Consider the following 22245-nt stretch of genomic DNA (forward strand, 5'->3'; position numbering starts at 1 on the left):
GGCCACTCCAGCAGTCCTCCACAAGTTCCAAGGCAGTGCTGGGCCAGGGAATCCCTGGCTCTGAGCTGACTCGGTCATCCCTAGGAGGCTCTGGCGCTAGCCTGCTGAGCGTTGCAAACTGTAACGTCCAAAACACAGAAAATAAGATTCATCACCTAATTCACCAGGGAGTCGGAGCGCCGCGGGGCCCCGCCACTGCCTTTCCCGCTCCTCCCACCCCCCACCCCCGCCCGTGCTCCCCTGGCCTCCCGGAGCCACACAGCCGGCCCCCACCCCACCCCCTCCGGCAGACAAAGGGCTTGGGCAAATTCTCGGCCGGCCTCCTCGAGCTGTGGAAGGCGGTTTCGCCCGCGGTGGATCCCGCAGGAGTCTAGCGCTGAGCTGGAAGCTTCAGCCCTGGGAGCTTGGTTTGGAGGTTTGCGAGATGCGCCTGACTCACTTCTGTTGCTGCTGCCTCCTTTACCAGCTGGGGCTCCTGTGGAGTGGGCTTGCTTCAGGTAAGTGCTTGGGGCGACCTTCCAGGCTCCTTTCCAGCTCCGGAGGAAACACCAGTGTAGGTATAACTCGTGCAACCCGAGAACGGTGAGCAAAGCCGGGGGCGGGGGGCGCATAACAACTAGTTTGCAGGCTCTGATTAAGCAATCCAGCTCCGCGGGAATGCGCAAATCTTCTAGCCTCATTTTAAACATCTGAGATGCAACCTTTTTTTTTTTTTTTTTCTCAGCCGTAGTAATGTTTACGAAGGTACGTTGGTAGCATCTGGAGGCAAATTGGGAAGCGTGCTCTGGTATAGATTTTAGAAATTAATGACCCTGAGGTCTGAACCGATTGCAACAACTACATGAGTTCGTCCATTCAACTTTTACTGCCTAGTTCCTTCCAACCCGACATCAAAGTACTTTTATTCTGAAAAAATGCTGGGGTCTGTAACCTGATCGCCCGGCGTCAGCGACCGCAACTGTTTCTAAGGCTAGGAGGGTGGCGTTCCCGGCGTTCTAGTGAGCGCCTTGTACCCTCGCAGACGGTGAGACTGGAAATGTATTTGCTCCTCACTGGAAGCGCGGCACTTTACGCCCCACACTTCTCTGCCTCGCCTGCAGGGCTGCAGCGTGTCCCCCACCCCAAGGAGTGGGAAGTCGTGTTTCCTGTCCTCTGGCGCCGGGAGCCGGTGAACGCCGCGGGCGGCCGCGGGGGCAGCGCAGATCCGGGCTCGACGCGTGGCTTTGGGGGCCGCGGTGGCGCCCGGGCCCAAGCTGCGGGAACCTCCCGCGAGGTGCGTTCGGTGGCCCCCGCGCCGCTGGAATTGCCCACCGAGGGTCAGTCCGAGTCCCAGTTCCGGCCTTCCTCGCCGCCGGCCTCGGAGGACGAAGAGCTTGAGTCGCGGGAGCTCCCGCGGGGATCCGGTGGCCCAGCTTTCCCGTTCCCGGGCGTCTCGGCCTCCGGGCAGCCGTCACCACCCCCTCCACCACCCCCTTCCCCGCCCCCGACCCAGCAAGCGGAACTGGGAGGTGACGAGGTGCTGCTGAGGATTCCGGCCTTCTCCCGGGACCTGTACCTGTTGCTTCGGAGAGATGAACGATTTCTGGCGCCTCGCTTCGCGGTGGAACAGAGGCCAAGCCCAGGCTCTGGCCCTCCTGGGGCAGCGGCCACCCCGCGCCCGCTGCTGCCACCCAACGCCTCCTGCTTTTACACCGGGGTGGTGCTGCGGTACCCAGGCTCACTGGCCTCTTTCAGCACCTGTGGAGGCGGTCTGGTAAGCACCTTCTTTCCTTAGCCCCTTAGTTGCTTTCCTTCCTCAGCCTCCTTCTGCCAGGTCGATTTGCACGCACCGCCTCCTGCTTTCCCTCTTACATGGCACCACCTCCAGGGCAATGAACTGAATCAGAAGTCTAAGTGGGCATATAGATAGCCGCACCGGTGATCATAAATGTGCTCAAATATGACATGAAATTCTTAGTTCTTGTTACTTCTGGCCACCGATCCCACTTTTCTCCACTCTTTCAGAAGTAGTACGATGTCTTTATTTAAAAGGCCTATTTGGAAGGTAAAAATCATTTACAGTCAATGTGCAACATTTGATTTTTTTTTTCTCCCTCAGTCCTAATCCATGGTTTGGAATGAGCATTACCTTCCATAAATTGTATACTCTGTGTGTGTGTGTGTGTGTGTGTGTGTGTGTGTGTGTGTGTGTGGTGGAGAAAATGGATACATATACATAAAATAAAAAATGTAATTATTTACAGCTTAGTGGCATTCAGTATGTTCACATTGTTCCAACCATTACTACCATGGCTTTTATAAATAGTTTAAAGTAAAAATGCACGAACTAATATTTCTATGTAACTTTGACTTCATGTTGCTGTTCATAAAGGGCCATTGATGAAATGATTGCATATATGATATTATATACCAAATCAAAATGAGACTCCAAGACTTCCAGTTAATCAGGCTAGGAACATTTATTAACCCCTACGGTGACTATAGTCCACCATTTGGGAAGCAGAGTGCAGCCGGAGCTTAGGAGAGGCAAAAAGGAAAAAACCACACAAGGAGGGGCATACTTTTGAGAACACAGTTTGAGCCTTGAGCTAGCAAGCGGTTACAGGAGTGCAAAATTTGCAGTCAGCCTTGCAGGATGCTGGTTTCACAAGCTAAGTTGGCAAAAAAAAATGTCAAAAACAAAAAAACACCAGGGAACTTGGTTTTTTCACAGAATTTTTACCTCCCACCTCCAACCCCTGCCTTACACCTCCCACTCTGCCTGATCTCAGGTCTTGGGTTCTTCAACCTCCCAAACCAGGGCAGAGTGCTACATATAAATGCAATTTGCACACTTGCTGAAATATCACACCACAATATCAGCACAGAGTCACCTAAAGTCATAACATGGAGAAAGATAGTTAAAAATACAAATAATAGGAAACTGGAGAATTTTACCTCTGTGGGTCTCCACTCAGGTCTCACAGCCACGTGATCTGAATTGTTGGGCAGGACAGGACTATAGCAGATTGCCATAGGTGAATATTCAAACATCTACATTTGGGGTCATACGTGAAAAAACCTGGCTTGGAAAAAAGTACACAAAAAGGTTTTAAGAATGTTTTCAGTAGAACTGATATTTGAACATCTCACTGGGGAAAACATTTTGTGGGGCTTTCATTGTCCACTGGGTTTTGGTTGAGAAGTGAATAGTTAAATATAGAAAGTCTGGAGTGGTAAGACTAATAGGGATAAAAATCTTTTACTATGATGAAAAGGGGACTTTTGATAAGGTTTTCCAAATGAGCTATGACTTCTCTCCATACTTAAGAGAGCAAAGTTAGAATTGTGAGTAGGTTTTTCATATACTGAATAGGAGTTTGACACAACTCCCTATTTATAATTTTTGCTATTAACCACTCATGTATATATTCTGAACTGGGGAGTCTTTGTTATTGTAGAAAACATGCTGTCAGCAATACAGTATAGCAGTCAGACTTTGAGTAAAAGCTTAGGCAAATAGTGAAGAAAGCTGGGTTTGTTACTTGTTTTGCCATGTTGCTCCTTTTCACTTATGAGCTAGGGGATTAGGAGTGAGTATAACTGATTATCTGGAATCTGGCATTAGCCTGTTTCCTGATAATGCTGAGCTTTTTACCTCAGTCATATGGAAACAATTAATTTATATGTCTAATGGCCAGTGCCATAAGATGGATACTTTCTTTAAATGGGCGATAAAATTAGAAGTACATTAGGTGTTTATTGTACTCTGGTCTCATATTAGGGGCTAGATTTCCTGCCATTAGGAGCTCACAGAAGACCAAATTTAAGTGGTTATAACAGTGAGTCATCAGACAATGACATGACTTCATTATGAGTAAATGTTATGCCAGCATAAAGTGCTGGAACAAGAAAATGAAAAATTGAAAAACAATAAACAATCTAGTTCTGTGACTACATTAGCTATACACTAGAGAGAAATCATGTTACCATGCCTTATAAAATCAAATGCAAAAAGCCTCATCTTCTAGAATATGGGAATTTTTCTGTCTACTTGTGGGTGTTCATAAGATTTTATAACTGTTCTTCTCTATCTCTAGAATTCCATGATACTGTAATCTTAATGGAAGACAACATGATGTCTCTATAGTCTTTAGATTGAGATGCCTTTGATTTGCAGTAGTGCTTTTCTTCTCAGTACATTCATGCAGTTATCAAAAAGTGTTGATCAGGGGCTGGGAATATGGCCTAGTGGCAAGAGTGCTTGTCTCCTTCACATGAAGCCCTGGGTTTTTGATTCCCCAGCACCACATACATAGAAAACGGCCAGAAGTGGCACTATTGCTCAAGTGGCAGAGTGCTAGCCTTGAGCAAAAAGAAGCCAGGGACAGTGCTCAGGCCCTGAATGCAAGCTCCAGGACTGGCAAAAAAAAAAAAAAAAAAATGTTGATCACTACATGTTCCATTCTTTACTTGTTCTCTGTAGCTAGCTTTGCTTCTAACTGCCGAGCACACTTGGATTACTATATGTTTGAAGGAATCTGTAAGTATCAGTGAAAGGAAATAGATATCCAGCTACATAGTGTGGTACATTGACAACTGGTTATAGGATTGGACAATTTATTCTTCACATATGAATCTAACAGGTTGTGAAAAGAAAAGTGACAGATGCAGAGTTGGAGGCAGAGCCAAGTGTTGCCCCATCAATGTACTTAATCTTTCTGCACCAAATGCACAAATTATTCTCAGATGTATATCTGCATGGAGTGTTGTTACATCTCTTCTCTTTAAAATGCTGACCAATAATCTTATTGAAGCCATATGTGAGATTGAATGTGCACACAAATGTAATGCTATCAGTTGTTTATGAAACAACATTGTGACGGAGGCACTTTGCAGATATGGAAAATGCAAAAAACGATGAAGCAGCACTGGTATATTTCAAGGAGCTTTCATTCCATCTTGCCACAATCCTGCCAGTCACAAATGTAAGCAGGGAGATAGAAAGGATTGCGTGAAAATATAGCCATGTTTCAGTGCTCAAAGGTATTGTCTTGTTCCTTGCTTTTCATTCTCAAGACACTGGGTTTTTGTGGGCACTAAGTAGGAATCACCGAATAAGATATAAAGTAACTTACTACTTTTTGTTTGTTTGTTGCCACTTCTAGGGCTTTAATTCAGGTCTGGCACTCTTGATTATGCATTTTTGCTTCTACCTAGTAGCAAGTACCACTTAAGCTATACCTCCAGCCCATCACTTTTGCTGGTTATTTGGAGATGAAGTCTTTTAAACTTTTCTGCTTGTGCTGTTTTCAAACTTCAATCCTTCAGGTTTCAGCCCCTGAGGAGCTAGGATTATGGGAATGAACTAAATTGTATTCCATGAAGTAATACAACCATTATATTTGCCACAAAGGAATAAAATAGTTAAAAAAATACATTTAAATACTGGACAAATAAAATTGGCACTTTCTTTGCTGGTGGCTAAACTGATTTCTTTTTCAGAGTAAGTAGTGGCTACTAAGTTGATTAACACTTTGCTTACTAAAATTAGGACTTTTAGCTGGGTGCAGTTCTGAGTGCCTGTGATCCTAGCACTTAGAATACTGAAGCAGGAGGATAGAGAATTCCAAACTAACCTAAGCAACATAGAGAGAATCTGTCTCAATAAACAAGAATGATGAAAATAATAATATATGTTGGTTAGATTTAGCTTTTGAAACCAAATATAACAAATCTGTGTCCTTGAGTTGCTCTATAAAAACTGTTTAAAAATTATCTCCAAGTAGTTGAACAAAGGATTTTAATTCAACATATCAAGTATGTATCCAATGAATCTTGATTAATATTACCCCTTCCATAGTTCTTCTCCATTCCTCCCAGTCCCACTATCCCCTCCAGTTACCTAGTTCCATTCAGTGAATATTATGACTGTATCCACCCATCCCTCCTCTCTCTACTTAGATGAAAGTATTAAATGCTATAGCAACTTTTGAGTGAATTTTATGTATATATGTGTGTATACATATATATATATACATTTTTGAGCTAGTTATATATTATATAGCACATATTTATTTACATATAATATATAATATGCAATATATCTTATAATGTTAATATAATATACCATTATTTATAAGTAACTTAAATATAATTATTTGTAAATATATAGTATATATAATTATATGCAATAGCATATAATATATACTTTATATACAATATAATACTACATATATAAAACTTGTTCAACATAGTATACAGAAATATATGATATATAAAACTTATTCAAAATATATGATAGAATATATATAATATATATAAAATATTATATGCGTGTGTGTATGTGTGTGTTTGTGTGTGCACTGGTCCTGGGGTTTGAACTCAGGGTCTGAATGTAGTACCTGGGCTTTTTAAACTAAAAGTTACTTGGAAATAAGATTATGCCAGGCTTTCCTGCCTGGGCTGGCTTCAAACTGTGATCCCCAGATTTCAGCCTCCTGAGCAGCTAGGATTACAGATGTGAGCCACCTGTGCTGGGCACAAGTTGACATTTTTAGACCTCTAGTTTGTACTAGTCATAATATCAAGAATCAGGTGAAAGCAGGTGTCAGTGGAGGGCTAAGGGAAGGGAATATGGAACAAGGAAAACAAAGGGAACTAATGTCCAAATGAAAAGATAACGACAAACGTTATTTATTTATTCATTTTTTTAACCAAATCAATATTTAGAAATGATAGAGTACATATCCTAAATAAGTTTAAAGCACTAGTACAAAGAATGCTAGTAGTACATCAGACCTATTCCTTATCCCTTGAAGGACTAGCATCAGTTTGCTGGGGTGAATGGAAGATATGTAGACATCAGAAAACATCTGTGAATGGCTGAACTGTATCAGAGGATTGTTGAGCACTCAGGCAAAGGAAAAGTACCAGAAGAATGCCTCAGCATAGCAGCAGAATTGGATATTTCCTGACATTGATTATGCCACATGGATGTCACTAGGAAAGGAAAGAGACATTAGAGACAATGTTTTCCCGAGCATGTTGATAAGATTCAGGGCATAGAGAGCTCTTGTCTCCTAGTACCCAGCAGAAGTTCATAACTGTTTCAATAGGAGGGGATCTGAGTAAACTGAAATAATCACAGCAGATAATTGAGCAGGTGGCTGGGAATGTGGCTTAGCAGTACAATCCTGCCTAGCATGCATGAAGCCCTGGGTTCCATTCCTCAGTACTACATACACAGAAAAAGCTGGAAGTGGCACTGTGCCTTAAGGGGTAGAGTGCTAGCCTTGAGCAAAAAGAAGCCAGAGACAGTGCTCAGGCCCTGCGTCCAAGTCCCACGACTGGAAAAAAAAAATTGAAAACTTTACAGTCATATAAACATAGTTTTAATGCAACACTAAATAGAGCATATTTTCATTGAATTAATGCACATGTCACTGTAATTATATTTCTTCCTCTTCCACAGTCTTTGTATTTTCTAAATGGATAGTAATCAGCAAGAGGTTCCTAGATCTTGATTGACAGCATATTAAATTAGGGAAGTAATCTTCATGAATTTGAGAGCAAAAGAGAACCAGTGGACCACTTGAAATACGACTGTTGGTAGTTTCTTGGAAAGAGGCTTTGAGATTCTCTTAAATAAGTGAGGAATATCATTAGGTACAGAGTGCATTAAAGGCGTAGCTGTGGCAGGCACATCATCTCATATTCATCTTCATTCTAAAGCCAAGCCTTGGACTGAAAGAAGTGAGAAAATGTTGCCCAGACATTTTTTACAAAACGATTATGTGGGGGGCTGGGGATATGGCCTAGTGGCAAGAGTGCTTGTCTCCTATACATGAGGCCCTGGGTTCGATTCCCCAGCACCACATATATGGAAAACGGCCAGAGGGGGCGCTGTGGTTCAAGTGGCAGAGTGCTAGCCTTGAGCAAAAAGAAGCCAGGGACAGTGCTCAGGCCCTGAGTCCAAGGCCCAGGACTGGTAAAAAAAAAAACAAAAACAAAAACGATTATGTGGTAGTGTTGGGAAAGACCTTAAGGATTAGATCATTTTGTTTTGCCATGTTCAGTAAGAAAAACTTAATTTTATTTTATACGTAATTCAAAAGCTTAGAGAATGAAGCTGCTGAACTCAGGCCATTTTTTTTTTTTGCCAGTCTATTCTTCTGTTTACTTATTACTTCCTATTCATCTACTGATTATGAATGTAATTATGTTTTACTCACAACAATGATCTGTTTAATTACATTTTTTATCCTAAGTTAGTACTCTACCATATTGTTATATTACTTAATTTTTGGTGTGACTGGGACTTGTGCTTAACAGACAACCACCCTACAACTAAAGCCTCATCACCATCAAGTTTTGCTTTTTAGTTTTTTTTCAGAGAAGGTCTTATGCTTTCTCAAGAGACCAGCTAACTATACCTCCCACATAGATGGACTTACATACCTACATATCACCAAGTCTGTTTGGATTGAGTTGTGTACTTGCAACCATTTTTCCAAAAATTGTCTTGAATTGTTGTCCTCCTCATTTCGGCCTCCAAAATAGTCAATATTATATGTATGAGCCACCATACTTGAGAATGTGGCTCGATAATATTTTGAATAAATTTCAATCTTTAAATTTAAATTGACAATATTTTGAATTTAACAAATTTAAATCTTCTTTGATTTTCATTTTTCAAAATTATTTTTACTTTCTTGGATGATTTTCACTTCTACATTTTCACAACTGCAAAGAACTTGCTAGGACTTTGACAAAAATTTTGTAAACATATGATAAACAGTTTTGAAGTGTACAGAAATTAAAAAAGTGATTATGGGGCATAAATCAATGGGAGAAAAAAAGAAAGAAAAAAGAAATAACTGCAAACAGTACATTATAAAAATCTCTTGTTTCCATTTCTTGGAATTCATCTTGATATGCTTCATTTATATAGTCATATGCCCCTAGCAGAACTATTGTGATCCCCTGCTAAGAATATATAGACATACTCTAGTTATTTCAAATGAGAGAAACCATGTAGCCCATGTTTCTTTGGGTCTGGCTTGCTTTGCTTAATACAATTTTTCCCATGTTTTTCTATTTCCTTATGAATAGGGCAGTGTCATTCTTTCTGATGGAAGCATAGAATTTCATTGTGTGTATATATACCATATTTTCTTCCTCTGTTCATCCACTGAGGGGCATCTGGTTTGATTCCATATCGTAACTATGGTAAATAATTCTTCAGTGAACATAGTTGTGATGGAGGTTTGGTATGGCCTTGTTTGTGGTCATTTGGATAAATGCCCACTAGTGAGGTTGCTGGGTCACAGAGGAACTCTATATTTAATCTTTTGAGGAACATCTACACTACTTTCCAGAATGTTTGAACAAGATTATATTCCCACCAACAGTGTAGTAGTAGGCACATCTTCCCCAGCATCTGTTGTTTTTACAAAATGTCACCTGTTGAGTTTTTTTTAATTAAATGAATCCAGTATAGTAAAATAAGATAAAATGAATAACAGTTTATCCATGTATAATTTGCACATTAAATTGTTTGAACAGATCTGAGAGAAAATCTTATACATTCCAAGAAGGTAGGGAGCTATCAGTAGACTGAGCAGTTGAATGAGGTTTTCTCACTACCATTCTTTAACCAAAATTCCTACCTACATTTTAGTGCTAAAATATTATCTAGACCTTCAGAAAGACTTTGATACTTCCTCATTCAAGTATGGATAGTGACATAGTGATACTCCTGGTCAAATGATCAAAGTAAATATATCATCAGAGATGATGAGCTCACTTGTATTTTTGTCTTAATCTTTTGATTTCCAATATGGCCTTCAGAATCTCCAAAGCAATATGTAGGGCACATTGGAAACCTGAAGGGCATCTGGTAGATGCTTGTACTAAGTGTGAAGGAATAATATATTTGTAGTAGTGTGATGACAGGCTGATAAAGTTAATCTCTATGTGGTTCGAGTAATCAAAGACTTATCAGGTAAAATTAATCAAAATAATACATTCCTGGCTTGTGAAATAGTGAAGAAAAACTATGTGAAATTGAAGTTCAGGGTAAGGGAAACCCTAGGTTCAATTTCAGTACTACTAAATTTGTTAAATAGGTAAGTAACAAATAAATACTTTAAAAATGTTTTGTTGCATCCTAGGGTGCTGGTGGAATTTTTAAGATAAAACATCATCTTATTCAGTTATCTTTTAAAACTTTGTGCTTTATGTGTACCTCACTAAGTTGCCACTCAGTGTAAGTCACATAAGTTATTTATAATTATCATATAATGATGGGAAATTATTTGCACAGAAATTCTTTAGTTGTACTTTCTCTTATGCATTGTTAATTACTTCTTTTTACTGAAGCTTATGAGCTTTTTTTTTTTTTTTTTTGCCAGTTATAGGGCTTGAACTCAGGGCCTGAGCACTGTCCCTGGCTTCTTTATGCTCAAGGCTAGCACTCTGCCCCTTGAGCCACAGTGCCACTTCTGGCTTTTTTTCTGTATATGTGGTGCTGAGGAATCCAACCCAGGGCTTTGTGTATAGGATTTTTTTTTTTTTTTTTGGCCAGTCCTGGGCCTTGGACTCAGGGCCTGAGCACTGTCCCTGGCTTCTTCCCGCTCAAGGCTAGCACTCTGCCACTTGAGCCACAGCGCCGCTTCTGGCCGTTTTCTGTATATGTGGTGCTGGGGAATCGAACCTAGGGCCTCGTGTATCCGAGGCAGGCACTCTTGCCACTAGGCTATATCCCCAGCCAGCTTTGTGTATAGGAGACGAGCACTTTACCACTAGACCATATTCCCAGCCCGCTTATGAACTTTTGAATAGCCACATCTTTGTTTAAGGTCCCCAGGGAAAATTTGCTCTTATTTACACCAATATTTCGCCAAAAACATTGTTTCAGAATTAATTTGTTAATTTTACGTGTTTTCCAATTCAATGACTTGAAATAGCATTTGTTTTTTGTTTCCATCCTACTTTCCTGGGTTCTTCAGTGATCATCTTGGGCCTCTTGTCAATGGGCTACATGCCAATTACCTGACATACAGTTAGGAGTTATACTATATTACTTTTATATCTCAGAATTGTTTATTTTTAATATATTCACATCTGCTACAAATATTTCCTCCAGTCTACTAAGTGTATTTTGAACAAACTAAAATTAGTTTATCAGTTTTACATTTCAATGTAGATGATTTTCATAACCTAACCCAATAGATTTGTCAAGCATAAAGTCCATACTAAATGGGTTTCCTCCCATCAACACTCATTTTTGTTCTTCCCACATTATTTTCCATATGTTTGATGGTCTACTTTCTAGTTCTAGCTAACAAGGTGAAAATAATACTGTTATCCTCATACTGTGAACTTGACTATCTTTGGTATTACACATTCAAGCATCACATGCACTGTTTTCTCTATCCTCAAATTTTATCCTGAATCTAACCAATTCTAATGTTGACAATATCACCTAGGCCCAAACCACCCATAACTTCTGTTATAAATTATTATTTACTCCTATATTATTCATAACTTTTGGTATCAATTATTATAGTTAGTCACTATTATAGTCTTACATTTAATATAGCAACTGGAATGGAGGTTTATTATAACATTTGAAATGATAATATACATTGTGGAAATAATAACAAAGAAAAAGATTTATACTATCATGGGGGCAGCAGTTAATGTTTAAGTAATAAAGAAAGAAATTGCTTTAAAAAAAAAAGTACATTCTCCACTAGACTTAATCAACAAATTGTTCTATTTAAAAAAATCTTCAGGGCTGGAGATATGGCCTAGTGGCAAGAGTGCCTGCCTCATATACATGAGGCCCTGGGTTCAATTCCCCAGCACCACATATACAGAAAACGGCCAGAAGGGGCACTGTGGCTCAAGTGGCAGAGTGCTAGCCTTGAGCAAAAAGAAGCCAGGGACTGTGCTCAGGCCCTGAGTCCAAGCTCCAGGACTGGTCAAAAAAAAAAAAAAAAATCTTCAATAAACAAGCAATATTTCTTCTTCTTCTTCTTCTTCTTCTTCTTCTTCTTCTTCTTCTTCTTCTTCTTCTTCTTCTTCTTCTTCTTCTCTTCTTCTTCTTCTTCTCTTCTTCTTCTTTCTTCTTCTTCTTCTTTCTTCTTCTTCCTTCTTCTTCTTCTTCTTCTTCTTCTTTCTTCTTCTTCTTCTTCTTCTTCTTCTTCTTCTTCTTCTTCTTCTTCTTCTTCTTCTTCTTCTTCTTCTTCTTCTTTTTTTGCTAGTCCTGGGCCTTGGACTTAGGCCCTGAGCACTGTCCCTGGCTTCTTTGTGCTCAAGGCTAGCACTCTTCCACTTGAGCCACAGTGCCACTCCTGTCTGTTTTCTATATATGTGGTGCTGGGGAATCAAACCCAGGTCTTCATGTATAGGAGCCAAGCACTCTTGCCACTAGGCCATATTCCCAGCCTCCAAGCAACATTTCTTAAATGCCTGTTAAATACCTTCTTATCCTGTACATTTCTGAAGGATTGAAGTATTTCCTAAAAATGAAAAAAGAATAAATGAAACCACTTTCCATCCAATCTTCAGAAGGCTTTATTGTTTTGTTTATGTATTAGTGCTGGGGCTTGAACTCAGAGCCAGGGTGTTGTTCCTGAGATTATTTTATTCAAAGCTAGTGTTATTCCACTTGAGTTACAGATCCACTGCTGGCTTTTTTGGTAGTTAACTGAAAAAAACTCACAGATTTTCCCACCAGCCTGGCTTCCAACTCTAATCTTCATATCTCAGCCTCCTGAATAATTAGGATTATAAATGTGAACCACTGGTGTATGGCTTCAGAAGGATATATAATGATTTTTTTGGTTAGCATGCATTATCACAAGGGGGAATCAATTGTGATATTCCACAAATAGATTAAGTGTATCCAGATAAATTTCATAATCTCTGTAACTTTCTCATTGTCCTCCTTTCAGCTTCTATGACAATTGTTCTTCTGTAACATTGTTCTATTTTCATAAGTGCAATAAACTACATTGACCACATTCATCCTCATTTGCCCACTATGCCCAGCCTCCTCACTTCTGCTGATACCTATTGCCCAACAGAGCCAATTTTCACTTTCCTGTCATTCACTTTATATAAATGTATCAAGGGTTTCACCTTTTTATTTGAAACATAACATGTCTAGTGATACTTTTCTTATAGTTTTATTTTAATTCATGTGTGTGTTGAAGATAGTTTCATTCAATATTACCAAGATTTATAATCCAAACTAATACCTGAGGAAGACATTCATAAACTTGAGAAATTTCAAGTAAAATGACAGATGAAAGTTGATGAACCCGTTTCAGGCAGAAATGGGTGTAGTAACTGAGTCATGAGGATAGGTGTATTTGAGACATGAAAAGACAAAGACATTATAGAACCCAATGTATAAAATATTCACTACTAGCATTCTGGGCCTCTTCTGAGAATAAGTACTGTTAAGTAGAGGCCTAGATTACTTCAGATTGATTGATTCACCTGTTACTGAAATGCATAAACAGAATTTAAAATTTTCACCAATGGTCTTGATGAACAATACCTTTTTCAGATAGGACTTGGAGCACTTAATTTCATACTTTACTAGCTCTACATGAACAAAATCATTTAGAAGTGGTTTTTATGTGCTTGGGTTTCAGGATTTATACCATGCTATTTCAGTGACTTAGGTACCTGATTTCCTAAGACATTCTCTAATAAATCAGCCCGATTATATTAAGTATGCTTTTCATTGGAGATTTTGCAGATAATAAGTAGTGATTTGGAGGAGAAAAGATCTAGAATAGTCTTCAAATTCTCCATTGTCTTATATTTATTTTGGGAAATCTTGTGGTTAACAAACAAGTAAAGTATGAAATACTTTTGTTAGAATGTGGTTTATTGCTAATTTTATGGGAGAAAATACCATTATAATTTCTTAGACATTTATTATTGTCATTCAGAATGGGGCTGGAGTGGGATTATTCAAGAATCCTAAATGGCAAAAGTAAACAATTACCACCACATTTTGCTAGTATCTTGCTAATGGGGAAGAAGACTGGATATATAAAATAATGAACTCTTTAGTCCTTGTGAGGTTACTAAAGAGTCCTTGTTTTGCACACTGCTGTATTTCCTACCACTCGAGCCAATTAACTTACACAGTGTGCACTTAGTAAATATTCTTGAATAAATTATATAGTTATTTGTCCTTTAATTGAAGACCAAAGTAAATTGTAGCAGATTTTCCATGTTTCTGAGTACCAATTTATGGTTCTTGTAATAGTTTGCTCCATTAATCTTGTTTCCATGGTAAAAATGAGTTGCATCTACTCTCTAGGGATATGTAGGAGGTTGGCAACCTTTCTGCCAATTGTGAGGTCACTAGTAAGACCTGGCTGTGATGAATGCTTCCCCTTCCTGCAGCTGTGCAGCTTTCTCAGTAGTCTCATTCAGTTCCACTTCACTAGGATGGAATTGCATGAGATAAGTGCCTCAAGTGCTCATCGCCATGGTGAATGGCTCTGACAAATCACCAAACTAACCCTTTAGCCACTAGCTATATGATTGAAAATGCACAAACCCATTAAATTCTGGGGTCCATGGCAAGTTAGGAGCCATCTCTTTCTATTAAGAAGTACTGTAGGTCAAGTGAAGTTAATAAATTTAAATTCTCTTCCCAAACCAACAATATGGAACATGTAAAAATACCTTCATTTGCAACAAAGCAAAGTCAAATTGTTATGACTTTTCAGAATCCTGATTGATGAAGGCATGAAAATATTTCTTTAATGTTGAATTTAACACCAGCCTGTTCTTTTTTAAAGTTTATTTAGGTATATTTGCACAATTTTTCCTCTGTGTGCCATTAGTGTATAAGATCCAGGAAGACAGTAGTGATGTTTTTATCTTTGAATTCTCAGTGTCTTATACCCTGGTTGTTGCAGGCTTGGGGTCCAATAGGCACATTTGCGATGTGCCTATTAATTAAGTAATATTAATGAATATTAAATCATCTAATGAAACATACCAGGTTTTGGCTAGTCTGGCTTATTAACTAAGGAACAGATTTAAAAATGTGTTTGTTTCCTATACTTGGCATGCTTTTACATTTTATAAACTCAGTAGATATTCTAAATAATACAAAAAAATTACTATGAACAATGAGATGACAATACAGTGAATGAATATAAAATCCAATAGTTCTTTGTGTTATAAACAAAATTAGACTAAAAAAGCAATGAGATAAGAATAACAATAAAAGCAACTGGTCATTTTAGACAACACAGTGTTACAATGGAATCTCATTTGTTATTGTACAAGACTTTACCATCTCATTTCACTTCTTCAACTTGGAGGCTCCCAAAGCAGCTATTTATCATAGTCATATTTATGAGGAGCAAAGTTACAAAGAAGCATTTTTGTAACTTAAATTCAAGTCCATTTCAATGTCAGAAGAAAATACAGAAAAAGACAATGGTTTATAAGACAACGTAAGAGAAATCTTGGTTTTCAATCTCTTTCCAATGTAAGTATCATGCAGATAAAATATGACTATGTTGACAAAAGATAGAAGAATACACCATGATGAGGAACCCTACAGTAAAATATGTTACCAGTGTCCAAGAAAAGATAGATGGTATAAAAACCACAAGAAGATTTCATCAAGTTTTGATTGTCACTATGCATCAGTCTGGTGTCCTGGGTCATCTAAAACATTCCCCATTGTGTCACTCTCTGACAGCTGTGGTAAGCTTGTTCTTTCTCAAATGTGCTACCTCCATTCCCATCTCAGGAACTTTGCTTCTCTCCCTGACTAGAATGCTCTCCACCCAAGGCCGGTGTGGCCATTCTCCTCCGCAGTTTCTCCCATGTCCCCCCATCAAGCAGGTTATTCCGATATCACTCTCTAGTCCCTTCATAGCTCGGCACTTTTCAGGGTTTTTCATCTCCAGGCTTGTTTCAAACTGTGGTCATCGACTTTCAGCCTTCAGAATAGCTAGGATTACAGACAGGCATGAGGCACTGGTGCCCAGATTACTTGGCTGCTTTGCTCAAGGCTGATTTTCTGCCACTTGAAACCACACCGTGTGTGTGTGTGTGTGTGTGTGTGTGTGTGTGTGTGTGTGTATCCCAAATATACCAAAATAGTTAAACATTATTTTGGAAACTTTATAAAGAACAATAATGGAATGAGATAATTTATATTTGTGTGGATAATTCATTGTGCCAGACTATTTCATAGCACGTTTGTTTTGCTTCTAAATCGTACGAAATGAAATGCTGCCTAATGGTGGATTGTTGCACCCAGGGGCTCTTGTGCAGGACGGTTAATATAGGCTTATGTTCTTTCATGGGTTGTAATATCACAATGGAAATAAAACAACCTATTTTTGTTAATAAGCTTTTTCTAGGGACACAGAAGCTCTAAGAACTTTCTGTAATTCTGCTTTAATCAGAGTGAATATCTTGAATGATACAAACCAGAGATAGCACTTCAATTCCATAAGATAGTGTTCTATCTCAAATAGCATGTCTGCATTGTAATATTTGGTACAAAATATGCCTCAGAGTGAACTAGGTTTGTCTAGTAGTTAGACTACAGGTATATATTGAATGAATAAATCACCATTTGCAATGAGACTACATTTAATCCTTTACAAAAGTGATCTTCATGTCTAAAACTAACACAAGCAACATACTAAATAAATTAAATTATGAGGACATACCCAATTCTTAATAAAAACAAAAAATAACAGCAAAACATTTAGTTCAAGAAATAATATTCCAATAGGGAGATACAAGGATTATTTGTCTGATTTTCTTTTTAGTCTGTCAGATTTTCAGTTTACACATAAATGTCTGGGTTCCTGTTTATTATTATTAAAATAAAAATGAGAGTAATCATTTATTTAGCAAATATCCAATATCAAACCCCATGATAAAAAGCATGGTGTGTGTGTGTGTGTGTGTGTGTGTGTGTGTGTGTGTGTGTGTGTGTGTATGTTTAAAATGTATTTTTCTAGTAACCCTAAGAAGAGAGTTACTGTGACTTTCCCTTAGTTCTATTACTAACAGAAAGTTATGAACTTAAATAATCTTAAGTCTACATACAATGTGTTGTCATAGTCATCAAAATTTTTATGATAGCATGCAATTAAATTATATAAGGTTTACTGTTATACATTTTTATATTTCTCTATCAAACCTGCTGAAAGAATGCATTATATCAAAAATTTATGATAGTGTCTGACTAAGGTTTTATAAATGAGCATAACAATTCAGTCATCAGACACAGTGATCTTTAATGACGAGTGAATCCCAAAACTCACACTATTACATAAGAATAACATTTCAGTATTTTCACAGTTTAGATCAGTGGTATATAATGAGATGCTACCTATTGGCAATTTATGTGGAGATGTACAATATGTAAATAGTGTATGTGTGTGTGTGTATGTGTGTGTGTAATAGTAGATTTTGACCTTAGGGCTTCATACCTGCTAGATACAACCCTATTACTTTCCACTTTACATATTTTTCAGATGAAATCTCATGTTTGGGCCAGCCTACACTGTATAAGTGGTACCACTGATGCATACCACCACACTTTATTGGTTGAGATGTAGGGCTATCAGACTAACTTTTTTCCCATGGCTGGCCTCAAATTATAGCCATAATCTATACCTTCATAGTAGACAAAATTGCAGTAGTAGGCTAAATAACCTGGCTTTACATCTACATCTTTTTTTTTTTTTTGGCCAGTCCTAGGACTTGGACTCAGGGCCTGAGCACTGTCCCTGGCTTCCTTTTGCTCAAGGCTAGCACTCTGCCACTTGAGCCACAGTGCCACTTCTGGCCGTTTTATGTATATGTGGTACTGGGGAATCGAACCCAGGGCCTCATGTATACGAGGCAAGCTCTCTTGCCACTAGGCCATATCCCCAGTCCTACATCTACATCTTTAATGACTAGTATTTAATACTTATAGGTTTAATGTTCTCTGGCGATTCATTACATTCAGACAAAGTGGGCTGGGAATATGGCCTAGTGGCAAGAGTGCTTGCCTTGTATACATGAAGCCCAGGGTTCGATTCCTCAGCACCACGTATATAGAAAAGGCAAGAAGTGGCGCTTTGGCTCAAGTGGAAGAGTGCTAGCCTTGAGCACAAAGAAGAAGCCACGGACAGTTCTCAGGCCCTGAGTTCAAGGCCCAGGACTGGCCAAAAATAAATAAATACATAAATAATAAATAAATTAAGACAAAGTAATTTTTTCTATGTCTCATGTAATTACTCTAAAATTCATGGTTATTTCAGTTTTGACAGAAGTACAGTCTACATTTAAAAAAGCTCATTGGAAATATATAACACATAATGTATGTTACCTATATATGTACACACCTCTACATTATATATTATTGTAAAGTCATCAGGGTTAATATTTTTATCATAATTTTGCCTTAAAATCTTCTTTGTATGGTTGAGGATGGAGAAAAGAGAAAGAAGAATAAAGGAGGACTAGGAAAGGAAAGGAGGGGAGAGAATTGAGGCAAGGAAGAGGGGAGTGCGTTGGGAGAGACAGGGAAGAGAGGAGGAGAAAGACAGAGAGGTGATACAGTTGCTTATACTAGTTGTTTTTAGAACTTGAAATATGGTTTGAATAATTCAATAAAGTAAAACTGATTTAGATTTTTAGCTTTGCTTGAGGTGTCTTGGAATGTCAGTCTGGTATGGAGTGAAGTGACATGACAATCAAGTGACCCCCAGGGCCCTCCAAAGTGAGCCTTTAACATTCCAATATTTTTACTGTGCATCTGTTGTTGGCTTGTAGACTTCCACCTACACAAGCTAAGACTAAGTAAAGTTTATGCTATGTCATAAAGGACATAAAGATGAAGTAATAAAACAGAAATATAGTTACCTACTAGTTGAGTTGCTAAATCAGTTACAGTAGAAGACTGTATGTACATATGTGTGTAGAGCTTGGGAAATCATTTTTAAATGCTATTTCTTACATATATTTTTCTTATATTCCAGATGGGAATTATACAGCTCAACGAGGACTTGATATTTATTCAGCCACTCAATGATACAATGGCCATAACAGGGTATCCACACCGCTTATATAGGCAGAAAAGGTCGGTCGAGGAAAAAGTCACAGAGAAGTCAGAACATCACAATCATTACTGTGGTATCATTTCAGGTAATGTCTCAAGTTATTTTAGGTAATGGTCCTGATAGGAATTAACCTAAATGATGTAAGTCGTTCTAAACATGTACTCTATATACCTGTCTCTATCTCTTATCCACCTTCCTTCCTTTTCTCTCTTCTTTCTACTGCTTTTACTTATTATTTCTTAGGTAGAATCTCTTTTGGTTAATAATAATTAAATGTATCCACTTTAAAATTTCCTTTTAGTATATTTATACTTGAATATCAAGTAATAGCAATTCAAAAGGATTTTTTGCCAGTCCTGGGCTTGGACTCAGGGCCTGACCACTGTCCCTTGCTTCTTTGTTTTTGCTCAAGGCTAGCACTCTGCCACTTGAGCCACAGTGCCACTTCTGCCCTTTTCTATATATACGGTGCTGAGGAATCGAACCCAGGGCTTTGTGTATACAAGGCAAGCACTCTTGCCACTAGGCCATATTCCTAGCGCTCAAAATGATTTTTTTTTTCATGGGATTTAAGAGTAGTATAATTTACATATCAATGTTCCACAGACATAAAATCAAACAGGATCATTGACAAAATTCCAGCAAGATTTTTGGGACAAATTTTCACAAAATGATCATAAATGTGAAAGATAAAAAACACAATGATATAAAAATAACTTGAAGGATGGATAAAATGGAGCTTTTATAAAAATCTACTTCATATAAAAATTTTAAAAACCACTTGATTCAAGTGTATCTACAATGTGTATCTCTTATAACTAATTTCTCAACACATGATATTCAGAAAAGGGGATATCACAAAGTTGCAATATCATTTTATACTTTTTTTTTTTTTTTGGCCAGTCCTGGGCCTTGGACTCAGGGCCTGAGCACTGTCCCTGGCTTCTTCCCGCTCAAGGCTAGCACTCTGCCACTTGAGCCACAGCGCCACTTCTGGCCGTTTTCTGTATATGTGGTGCTGGGGAATCGAACCTAGGGCCTCGTGTATCCGAGGCAGGCACTCTTGCCACTAGGCTATATCCCCAGCCCGCATTTTATACTTTTAAAAAACCAATTTAAATAGGTCATAGATGGCCAAAACTGCTAATTAATAAGAGAAAGTATCTTTTAAAAAATGTCTTTGGTGCCTCCATGTGCACTAAGATACCCCACAGTTCTAAGTAACTGATATTTCTAGTACTTACTAGTATTTAGATTTCATATGACTGCCATTGGAAAAAAATTTTAATGTCTTTCCTTCTCAAAAGGATTTTTATAGATGGACATATAGCATGCTCTGTATCATTACTAAATTGATAAATCATGCTTGAATTAGAAATGATACTGAGAGAATTCCAGATCTGCTGAAATTCAGTACTGTACTCTCAGCACCTTTTTTTTTGTCCAAATCTATGGGAATATCATAGGTATCTCTTTACTTAACTAGAAGTAGTATCCTTGTGGTTGGTATTTTTTTTAACTTATCAAAAATCATCTTGGAAGGATAGTGGTAGAGTGCTTGCATTATATACATGAAGCCCTGGGTTCGATTCCTCAGCATCACATATATAGAAAAAGCCAAAAGTGGCTCTGTGACTCAAGTGGTACAGTGGGTACGGTGCTAGCCTTGAGCAAAAAATAAAAATAAAAAAAAAAGAAGCCAGGGACAGTGCTCAGGCCTGAGTCCAAGCCCCAAGACTGGGGCGGTGGGAGGGGGAAGGCCAAAAATCATCTTGGAGGTCAGTAGGCATGATTCAAGTGGTAGCGTTCCTATCTAGCAAGTGCAAAAAACTCAAGTTCAAACTCAAGTACAGTCAACCATTAAAAATATTATGTTGCAGAATAAAAAAAAATTAACAGCAAAATAGAAAGAAGTGGAAAGATTTAGTGTCTCACGAAGGTTCCCTGTAATTGATTTCTTATATGACATTTTACAGAAATAAAATGGGACAATTGTTATGGGTACTTTAAGTAGAATTTTGTGGCAACACATTTAGTATAGAAACCCTTTTGTATAGCTACTTAAAGATAATAATACAAAGAAATCTTTTGCAATCCTAAGAATAGTAAAGGAAATGAATGACTTTTTTTAGTACATAACTAGGACTTGGATATTGTAGCATATATTGAGAAAAAAATTCCCTAAGACAAAAATCTTCAGATATTAAATACAAATATTTTAGTAAATTACTGACTTTGGAGAAATACTTTCAGCTAGAACATGAGGAAATATCGACTTATTAAAGAATCTTCAGAATAAAATTTTAAAGATACATTGTTAGAAAATTAAGATGTCACTTTTAAAATGAATTATGTTACTTGAGGCAGATCTAGTTATATGAATTGTGACAAGTAGCATTAGCAGAGGCCATGGGAGGGCTCAATAATCCATTGTATAAAGGGCTCAAAGTCAGACACATATACGTTATGCTTTCTATTTGGAACATATTTATTTCAAGTTAATCTATGTTTCCTACTTTCTGTTGTGAAAAGTCATTGCATCAGTCCATAGAAGATTCATTTTGAACATGGTTCAAATGAGACTATCTTTGTGTCACAACATTCAGTGCACACTATTAAATCAATTTAAATAAGACACATCCTCTTCCTTTTAGATACAAAGAAGGTAAAGATTACTGAAGACAGGTTATAGCATTACAAATCAAAAATTACAAAGTAGGACTTTTTTTTTGGATCCTAAAATAATTTTATTTTTAGTTACCTTTTTTCTTTTTTTTTTAAAGTAGGACTTTTTTTATTATGGCAATATAAAAATGACAACAATGACTTTGGTTTTGTCCGTTTAAAAAGATGACTTTGTATGAGTTCTAGTGCAAATCTGAACACTGTAGCTTTGAATTATGGTTTCAGCTGTTTCAATTACGTACACTGATGACACAAAGCAGGCTTTACTCATGCTGTTGCCCATAGAGGAAGTCATTGAGAGAATTCCTGATTTTGATAGGTTAATAAAACATGAATGCATGACTCATTTTTGAAAAACATTGTTCATAATAGGTCTTATATAACATATATAATACACATGGTTTACACAGTAGTGTTGATCCACCTGAATCAATGACTTTATGGAAGG

General features: G+C 37.9%; 1 protein-coding gene across 2 annotated transcripts in view; it reads left to right on the forward strand.

Annotated features, from left to right (window-relative positions):
- Window positions 1-287: 287 nt before the first annotated feature.
- Adamts19 (ADAM metallopeptidase with thrombospondin type 1 motif 19) overlaps window positions 288-22245 on the forward strand; it is a 155821-nt gene continuing 133863 nt past the window's right edge. The window contains exons 1-3 of one of the 2 annotated variants that reach the window (XM_048331432.1): window positions 288-497; window positions 1101-1753; window positions 19032-19197. In XM_048331432.1, coding sequence (XP_048187389.1) covers window positions 425-497; window positions 1101-1753; window positions 19032-19197 — 892 coding nt within the window. In that variant the 5' untranslated portion in view covers window positions 288-424. Of the gene's footprint in view, window positions 498-596; window positions 1754-19031; window positions 19198-22245 lie in introns of those variants that run through there. The other variant, XM_048331431.1, reaches the window with a different exon arrangement.

The sequence above is a fragment of the Perognathus longimembris genome, chromosome 22 (genome assembly GCF_023159225.1).
Source record: "Perognathus longimembris pacificus isolate PPM17 chromosome 22, ASM2315922v1, whole genome shotgun sequence".
In the NCBI taxonomy this organism is placed as follows: Eukaryota; Metazoa; Chordata; class Mammalia; order Rodentia; family Heteromyidae; genus Perognathus; species Perognathus longimembris.